At 43.9% G+C, this 9,541-nt stretch overlaps 1 protein-coding gene across 1 annotated transcript; it reads left to right on the forward strand.

Moving 5' to 3' along the window:
• Nucleotides 1-8,738: 8,738 nt before the first annotated feature.
• On the forward strand, nucleotides 8,739-9,251 carry LOC138875613 (uncharacterized). Its single transcript, XM_070154459.1, has one exon. The coding sequence runs from the start codon at nucleotides 8,739-8,741 to the stop codon at nucleotides 9,249-9,251; it is 513 nt and encodes a 170-aa protein (XP_070010560.1).
• The last annotated feature ends 290 nt before the right edge of the window (nucleotides 9,252-9,541 follow it).

Below are 9,541 nucleotides of genomic sequence, written 5' to 3' on the forward strand. Positions count from 1 at the left end.
ATGGACCACTCCACTTAGACTTAAGCTTTCTCGGAAATAACCTCAACCGGGAGTTGAAAAGAAGAACCATGTCACCAACTTTGAATTCCTTCCCCCGGGCATACTTATCGTGAAGATACTTCATCTTGTCCTTGTACAAGGATGAGCTGGAGTAGGCATGAAATCTAAACTCGTCTAGCCCATTGAGTTGCTCAACCCAGAGATTCACAACGACATCCCATTCTAAGTTCAATTTTCTCCAGGCCCACATAGCCTTATGCTCCAATTCCACCAGAAGATGACAAGCTTTCCCAAACACCAACCGGTACGGAGACATACCAATCGGGGTCTTGTAAGCTGTCTGATAGGCCCAAAGAGCGTCATCTAGTTTCTTCGACCAATCGGTGCTATTGGCATTGACAGTTTTGGACAGTATATTTTTGATCTCTTGGTTGGAAACCTCAACTTGGCCACTCGCTTGAGGATGATAAGGAGTGTTCACCTTGTGATTTACACCATACTTGGCAAGAAATGAATCAAAAGCCCAGTTGCAAAAATGAGAGCCACCGTCACTAATGATAGCACGTGGAGTGCCAAACCTTGTGAATATACTCTTTTTCAAGAATGCCACCACACTTCGAGCTTCGTTATTAGGCAAAGCGATGGCTTCGACCCATTTCGACACATAATCAACCGCTACCAAGATATAGGTGTTCCCACAAGAACTCACGAACGGCCCCATAAAGTCGATACCCCACACATCAAAAATATCTACCTCTAGAATTGTGTTGAGAGGCATCTCATCCTTTTTAGAAATCCCACCGGTTCGTTGGCATTCATCACATCTCTTGACAAAATCACCGGCATCTTTAAACAAAGAGGGCCAATAGAAACCGCAACTAAGCGCCTTAGAAGCCGTCCTCACCCCGCCATGATGGCCACCATAGGGAGAGGAATGACAAGCCTCCAAAATACTCAATTGTTTTTCTTCCGGGACACACCGGCGAATCACACCATCGGTGCAAATCTTGAACAAATATGGCTCATCCCAATAATAATCCAAACTATCCCGCTTGAGCTTCTTCCTTTGGTTAGAAGAGAGCTCATACGGGATTATACCGGTCACAAGATAATTTGCCACATCAGCAAACCACGGCATATCATGCATAGATACTGCAAGGAGTTGTTCATCCAGGAACGCATCATTGATTTCAAGGCCATCAGAAGGCCTCCCCTCTTCTTCCAAGCGGGACAAATGGTCCGCCACTTGATTTTCACTTCCTTTGCGGTCCACAATTTTGAGATCAAACTCTTGAAGAATAAGCACCCATCTCATCAACCTTGCTTTTGAATCTTTCTTGGTCATCAAATACCTAAGGGCGGCATGATCGGTATGGATAATTACTTTGTCCCCCATAAGGTACGGTCAGAACTTTTCCATGGCAAACACAATAGCTAGCAATTCCTTCTCGGTGACTGTATAGTTTCTTTGAGCTTCATTCATCGTCTTGCTTGAGTAGTACACCGAATGGAACATCTTGTTGATTCTTTGGCCCAAGACCGCCCCTACCGCAACATCACTAGCGTCACACATGAGCTCAAATGGCAAGCTCCAATTGGGTGCGGTGATGATAGGGGTTGTTGTCAACTTGTGTTTTAGCAGCTCGAAAGCCTCCATGCACTTCTCATCAAAAACAAATTTAGCCTCCTTCTCTAACAACTTGCACAACGAATTAACTACCTTAGAGAAATCTTTGATGAACCTTCGGTAGAAACCCGCGTGCCCCAAAAAGCTCCTCACCCCTTTGACAGAAGTAGGGGGAGGTAACCTTGAAATGACTTCAATCTTGGCTTTGTCAACTTCAATACCTTTCTTCGAAATCTTATGACCCAAGACAATACCCTCTTCTACCATAAAATGTCATTTTTCCCAATTGAGGACTAGGTTTGTATCTTCACATCGGGCCAACACTCGGTCCAAATTTGTCAAACATTCCTCAAATGAGTTTCCCACCACGCTAAAATCATCCATAAAGACCTCCAATATATCTTCCACCATGTCGGTGAAAATTGCCATCATACATCGTTGAAAGGTCGCTGGGGCATTACACAATCCAAATGGCATCCTCGAAAATGCGAATGTGCCGTAGGGACATGTAAATGTCATCTTTTCTTGATCTTCTAGGGCAATGAGAATTTGATTGTACCCCGAATACCCATCTAAAAAACAATAGAACGACCGACTTGCAAGACGATCAAGCATTTTGTTGAGGAACAGCAACGGGAAATGATCTTTTCGAGTCACCTTGTTAAGCTTTCTATAGTCCATACAAACTCTCCATCTTGTCACCGTCCGAGTAGGAATCAACTCATTGTTGGCATTGGTTACCACAGTCATCCTGCCCTTCTTCGGTACGCATTGCACCGGAGAAGTCCATGATCTGTCAGAAATAGGATACACCACACTGGCGTCAAGCCACTTGATAACTTCCTTTTTGACCACTTCTTGCATAGCTTCGTTGAGTCTCCTTTGGTGTTCAAGTGAGGGCCTCACATCCTCCTCCAATATGATCTTATGCATGCAAAAGGCGGGGCTTGTGCCCCATATATCCGCCAATGTCCATCCAATTGCCCTCTTACACTTTTGTAGAACCGCCAAATTGGCATCAACCTGCACGTTAGTCAAACAAGACGAAAGAATAACCGACAAAGTGAAATTAGGGCCCAAGTATTCATACCTGAGGTGAGGAGGAAGTGGTTTCAACTCCAACACCGGCGGCTCCTCAATAGATGGCTCGGTAGGGGGAGTTTTGCGATTCTCAAGATCCAAAGATAACTTCCTAGGATCATAAGAATACGAGCCCATACCATGCAAAGCGTTTACACATTCAACTCTCCCAGAAGGTCATCCACTATCACCGCCGTGACAATGTCAACAAACGAACACACCTCGGTGCTATTCAGTTGCCTCATAGATTTGCATACATGGAACACCACCTTTTCATCACCAATACGGAAGGTCAACTCTCCCGCCTCGACATCTACCAAAGCCTTCCCCGTAGCTAGGAAAGGTCTTCCAAGGATAATTGGAACCTCAAAATCCACCTCACAATCCAAGATAACAAAATCGGCCGACAATATGAACTTATCAACACGAATAAGGACGTCATCAATAATCCCCAAAGGTCGTTTCATTGACCGGTCCGCCATTTGAAGCCTCATAGAAGTTGGACGAGGTTGTCTGATTCCCAAGGTCTTGAAGACCGAATATGGCATTAAATTGATACTTGCCCCCAAGTCACAAATGGCTTTTGCAAAGTCGGCACTTCCAATGGTACATGGGATAGTGAATGCACCGGGATCCTCAAGTTTCGGAGCCATAGAATGTACAATTGCGCTCACTTGATGGGTCATCTTGATTGTCTCACACTCCATTGATCTCTTTTTGTAACCAAATCTTTCATGAACTTTGCGTATCCTGGCATTTGCTCGAGTGCCTCCACCAAAGGCACGTTGATAGTCAAACTCTTCATCATCTCAATGAATTTCTTGAATTGGTTGTCACCCTTTTGCTTGGCCAACCATTGAAGATAGGGCGGAGGAGGTCGAGGTAAGGGTGCTCGAGCTTTGGGCACCACCGGCTCGGGCATATCAATCACGTGTTCCCTAGACGGGTTCACGACCTCTTGTGTTTCTTCCTCAACCTCATGAACATCAATCCGCACATCATCTCTCACACTTGGTTCAACTACATCTTCAACCACCAAAGGTATTTCATTATCTCGTAACTCATCTTCATCCACCGTAACTTGGTTTCCTCTTGAGGCATGCACATCACCGCCTCTTCCACTTCACGTTGTCACTGCCATCACATGATTATTGTGCCCACCCTTGGGGTTTACTACCGTATCACTTGGTAGAGCACCCTTTGGGCGAGTATTTAAAGATTGAGAGATTTGGCCTAATTGCACTTCCAAGTTCCGGATAGATGTGTTATGCGAAGCTAATTGGGCCACGGAATCTTGGTTCTTTTTCATCATTTGCTCGAACATGCTTTCAATTCTCCCCATCTCGCTTCCGGACGAACTCGGACCTTGAGAAGGAAAGGGGGGTGGATTGTTCGGTTGTTGGTACATGGGGGGCCTTTGAAAACCTTGCCCCCGGTTGCCTTGGTTCCTGCCATTGTTCCACCCTCCTTGATTGTTGTTGTTACCCCAATTATTGTTATTACCATGCCAATTTCCTTGGTTGTCTTGATTACCCCAATTGTTGTTTTGGTTGTTGTTATTCCAATTACCTTCGCCTCGTTGTTGATTGTCCCAATTACCTTGAGGACGCCATTGTTGGTTTGAAGAGTTACCTTTATTCCCTTGATAGTTGTTGACATATTGGACCTCCTCGCTTTGATCATCATAGCACTCATTTGAATAACCACCACCATCATTGTTGTTGTCATATTGTTCATAATTAGCTTGAGGTTGTTGTCCTCTTTGCCTCCTTTTCAACATATAAACACCTTCCATTGCGTTGACTTGGCGCGGGTTTTGGACTTGTTGCAATTGCGCCTTTGCCAATTGATTCATAGTTGTTGTAAGCTCGACGATAGCTTGGCCATGATCGTGCAATTCCTTGTGCAAATGGGTGACCGTGGGGTCACCTTGGGGCACGTTTGCTTGGCTTTGCCATGCCGAAGAGGTGTCGGCCATTTCATCAAGTACATCACATGCCTCTTGGTAAGAAAGTTTCATAAAGTTTCCTCCGGCCAATTGGTTCACGATACATTGATTTGTGGTGTTGATGCCCTGATAAAAGGTTTGTTGAATCATAGCCTCGGTCATATCATTATTAGGGCACTCTTTCACCATTGTTCTATATCTTTCCCATATCTCATGCAAAGATTCCGTTGGCTCTTGCTTGAAAGATAGAATTTCATCCCGAAGAGCTGCCATATGACTTGGAGAGAAGAACTTGGCAATAAATTTGCCCGCCAATTGTAATAGAATGATTGGGGAGCCTTTATAACCAATCCAATGCTTTACCCTGAAGAGAAAACGGGAAAAGCCTCAATCTCAATGCATCCTCGGACACGTTTGTCTGCTTGCTACCCCAACATGTATCCATGAACCCCTTCAAATGCTTGTAGGCATTTTGATCGGAGGCACCCGTGAAATAACCTCTTTGCTCGAGCAAGGTTAGCATAACATTTGTGATTTGAAAGTTCCCCGCCCGGATTCGGGGAGGAACAATAGCACTGGCGTATCCTTGATTTGGTAAAACTCTGGGAGCCACTCTCGGCGGTGCCGGAGGAGGGTCTGGAATATTGTTGTTCTCATTTGCATTTATATTGACATGTCGGCCTCTCCGTGGAAGTTGAGGTAAGACCTCATCTTATTCTAGATCCTCTACCTCCTCCCCCGCTATCACATTACCGAGAGGGTCATTTGCATTAAGAGCCATTGTACCTGATTGATCAACACAAACAAAATTAGTAAACAAGAAGGAAAGAGAAGCAAAACACAATTCTAGCTACACAAATAGTCAACACCGTAAGCTCCCCGACAACGGCGCCAAAAAGTTGATCGCGGCGAACTCAACCTTACACAACGGTAGGAGGAGCGAGCGCTAATACTTTTACCCGAATAGTGGTATCGGGGTCAATTTCCACAGGGAGCTTGGAATGGAGTTGCGTATTTGTTTAGACTAGGAATGCGTGTTTGCTCCTAATTGTACTTCTACCATTTTTTGGGTTTTTGTTTAATCACTACTATTATCAACTACATGTTTAAGCTAATTTATGCTAAAAGGGTATGTTCTAAGTTGTGATTAATATAAAGAAAGGCACTAGGGTCGTGGCATCACCTAGGTGGTTAACTAACGGGTAGAGGTTACTAATAATAGATTAACATATTTGAGATCAATGTTATAACCGTGCACATTTGTACTCACTCTCACACCTCTCGGAAGAGAGAGCAATTTTGCCCAATTGACTCTCTCGAGATCAATTGGGTAGGCCAATTAGACCAGGCAACTAGGATTCAAGTAGGGTGATTACTCTCTCGAGGTTTAACCCGTTAATTGGGACTACCATTTCTCATGGATCCACCACAATTCCTTGTTGGGTCAATTCTGGGGTCATAGACTCTCTTTCTCAAGAAAGGTCAAGACCCACTAAGCTAGAATCAATGTTTGCAACCATCAATCCTTAATTAAACCATAAAATTAACTCAAATAAGAAACACCCAATATCAATCTATTAGTAAGAAGCAACACCCATTAATTACCCACACTAGGGTTGAGCTACAACCCTAGCTAATGGGTTTATCTAGACATAATTAAAGCAAAAAATGAAGAAATAGAAGATCAAACAACCATATTAATTAATTACTAATGCTAAACTACAATAATCTATGATGAAACTAAGCTAAAAATGCCCAAGATAGGCCAAAACATAAGTCTCACGAGTGCAGCAGCTGTCAGTTGTACAAAACTTGCCCTAAAAATGGTAAAATATTCTATTTATAGTGGGCTGGAAAAACAGGACAAAAATGCCCCTGCGGGGTTAGTGCGGACCGCACAAAGATGGCACGCAGCCGCACTGGGTTGCTTGACCTCTGAATCTTGCTCTTTGAAAATAGTGATGCGGACCGCACAAAGTTGGGGTGCGGCCGCGTGAAAACTGGCGCGGACCGCACAAAGTTGTTGTGCGGCCGCATGAAAGGTTTTGCAGGTTCTCTGAACTTCACTGATGCGGGCCGCGTGACCATAGAGTACGGCCGCATGGGAGGGAGCGCGGGCCGCATGAAGTTGGATGCGGCCGCGTGGTTTGCTTCTGGAATATAATACTCTCTAAACTTATTGGACGTGACCGCATAGCAACATTGTGCGGTCGCATGAGTGAGATGCGGGCCACATGGGGCATGGCTTGTAAGTTCCCAGTATCTGAACTTTTATGGTGCGGCCGCATGACATGATGGTGCGGTCCGCACCAAGTTCTGAATGTCTTCACTCTACTGATCTTTGGCACTTGAGCAGGTTTCACTCCAATTTGAGCCGATCTTTGACGATTTGTCACTTTATAGCTCAAACCTGCAATCAAGCGCAATCTGTAAGCTTTTTGGGACTATTTTGTAGCAATTTACACTCAAAGCGCAGACAAGTATGAGTATAAAACATGTTAAAATCCTACTTATAAATAACCTAAGTCCAACCTGGACGAAACCGAAGCAATCAATTTGGGAGATGCCGAAACCGTCAAGGAGACTCGCATAAGCATTCACTTATCACCATTAGATAAGGAAGAATACATTCATTTCTTGAAGGAATATGAGGATATCTTTGCATGGTCATATGATGACATGATCGGTCTGAGCACATCCATAGTAGCTCATAAGTTTCCTACCAATCCAATGTGTCCGTCGGTGAAGTAGAAACTCAGAAAGTTCAAACCAGACATGAGTCTGAAAATCATGGAGGAAGTCACTAAGCAAATCAAAGCCAAAGTCATCAGGGTAGTTGAGTACCCAACCTGGTTAGCCAACATTGTACCGGTTCCGAAGAAAGATGGGAAGGTCAGGGTATGTGTTGACTATCGGGATTTAAACAGAGCAAGTCCCAAGGATGATTTCCCGCTGCCAAATATACACATCCTGATCGACAATTGCGCCAAGCATGAACTCCAATCCTTTGTAGATTGCTTCGTGGGTTATCACCAGATCTGGATGGACGAAGAAGATGCAGAGAAAACAGCCTTCATTACACCATGGGGACTGTACTGCTACAAAATGATGTCGTTCAGTCTAAAGAATGCTGGGGCTACTTACCTGAGAGCCATGATAAGCATCTTCCATGGTATGATACACAAGTAAATAGAGGTGTATGTTGATGACGTCATCATCAAATCCAAGAAGGCAGCAGATCACATAACAGACTTGAGAAAGTTCTTTGACATGCTAAGATTGAACCCCGTAAAGTATGCATTCGGGGTTCCCGCAGGAAAGTTGTTGGGATTCATTGTCAGCCGTCGAGGAATCGAGTTGGATCCGTCTAAAGTTAAGGCTATTCAAGAGTCACCACCACCAAAGAGCAAAAAGGATGTGATGAGTTTCCTAGGACGTCTCAACTATATCAGCCGCTTCATAGCACAGTCCACAGTAATATGTGAACTCATTTTCAAAATGTTGGGGAAAGATACTGAAACCAGTTGGACCTAGGACTGTGAGAAGGCTTTTGACAAAATCAAGGAATACTTGTCTACACCGCCAATCCTAGTCCTGCCAGAACCTGGGAGACCTTTGCTACTCTATTTGTCCGTATTAGATGGAGCTTTCGGATGTGTTTTGGGACAACATGATGAGACAAGAAGAAAGGAGCAAGCCAAATACTACTTGAGTAAGAAGTTCACACCGTATGAAGCACGATAATCTTTGTTGGAACACACTTGCTGCGCTTTGACTTGGACAGCCTAGAAATTGAGGCATTACTTCTGTGCCTATACTACATACCTCATATCCAGGATGGACCCTTTGAAGTACATCTTTTAGAAGCCTATGCCAACCGGGAAGTTAGCCAAGTGGCAGATATTATTAAGTGAGTTCGATATCGTCTATGTAACTTAGAAGGCGGTCAAAGGACAAGCATTAGCAGACCATCTTGCTGAAAATCCTATGGGAGGAGAATACGAACCATTAAAAACGTATTTTCCTGATGAAGAAGTATCATTCGTAGGAGAGGACATTGCTGAAACCTACGACGGTTGGAGAATGTTCTTAGATGGGGCTGCAAACTTCAAAGGAGTGGGCATTAGAGCAGTTTTGGTATCAGAAATAGGTCAACATTACCGGGTATCCGCAAAGCTTAGGTTTCCGTGCACCAATAATATGGCAGAATATGAGGTTTGCATTATGGGGCTTAATCTGGCCATTGATATGAATATACAAGAGTTACTGGTAATTGGTGATTCGGATTTTCTGGTACATCAGGTTCAAGGAGAATGGGCTACGAAAAACACTAAGATACTACCATACGTGTATCATGTGCAAGAATTAATTAAGAGGTTCATGAAGATAGAATTCAAACATGTTCCAAGAGTGCAGAATGAGTTCGCAGACGCACTAGCCACCTTGTCATTCATGATACAACATCCAGATAAGAATTTCATTGATCCCATCCCGGTGAGGATCCATAATCAACCAGCTTATTGTGCTCATATTGAAGAAGAAATGGATGGAAAGCCTTGGTTCCACGACATCAAAGAATATTTGGCAAAAGGATAATATCCAGAACAGGCGAACCATTCTTAGAAACACATACTGCAGAGGTTATCCAATCACTTCTTCTAAATCGGAGGGACCCTGTATAGAAGAACTCCTTATCTAGGGTTGTTAAGGTGTGTTGACGCAAAGGAGGCTTCGATATTGCTTGAGGAGATACATGCCGAACTTACGGACCACATATGAATGATTTTGTTTTAGCCAAGAAGATATTCAGAGCTGGATACTTTTGGATGACCATGGAAACGGATTGCATCTGGTACGTCTAGAAATGCCACCAATGCCAGATACAT

This window comes from Nicotiana sylvestris, chromosome 8 (genome assembly GCF_000393655.2).
Source record: "Nicotiana sylvestris chromosome 8, ASM39365v2, whole genome shotgun sequence".
Taxonomy (NCBI): Eukaryota; Viridiplantae; Streptophyta; class Magnoliopsida; order Solanales; family Solanaceae; genus Nicotiana; species Nicotiana sylvestris.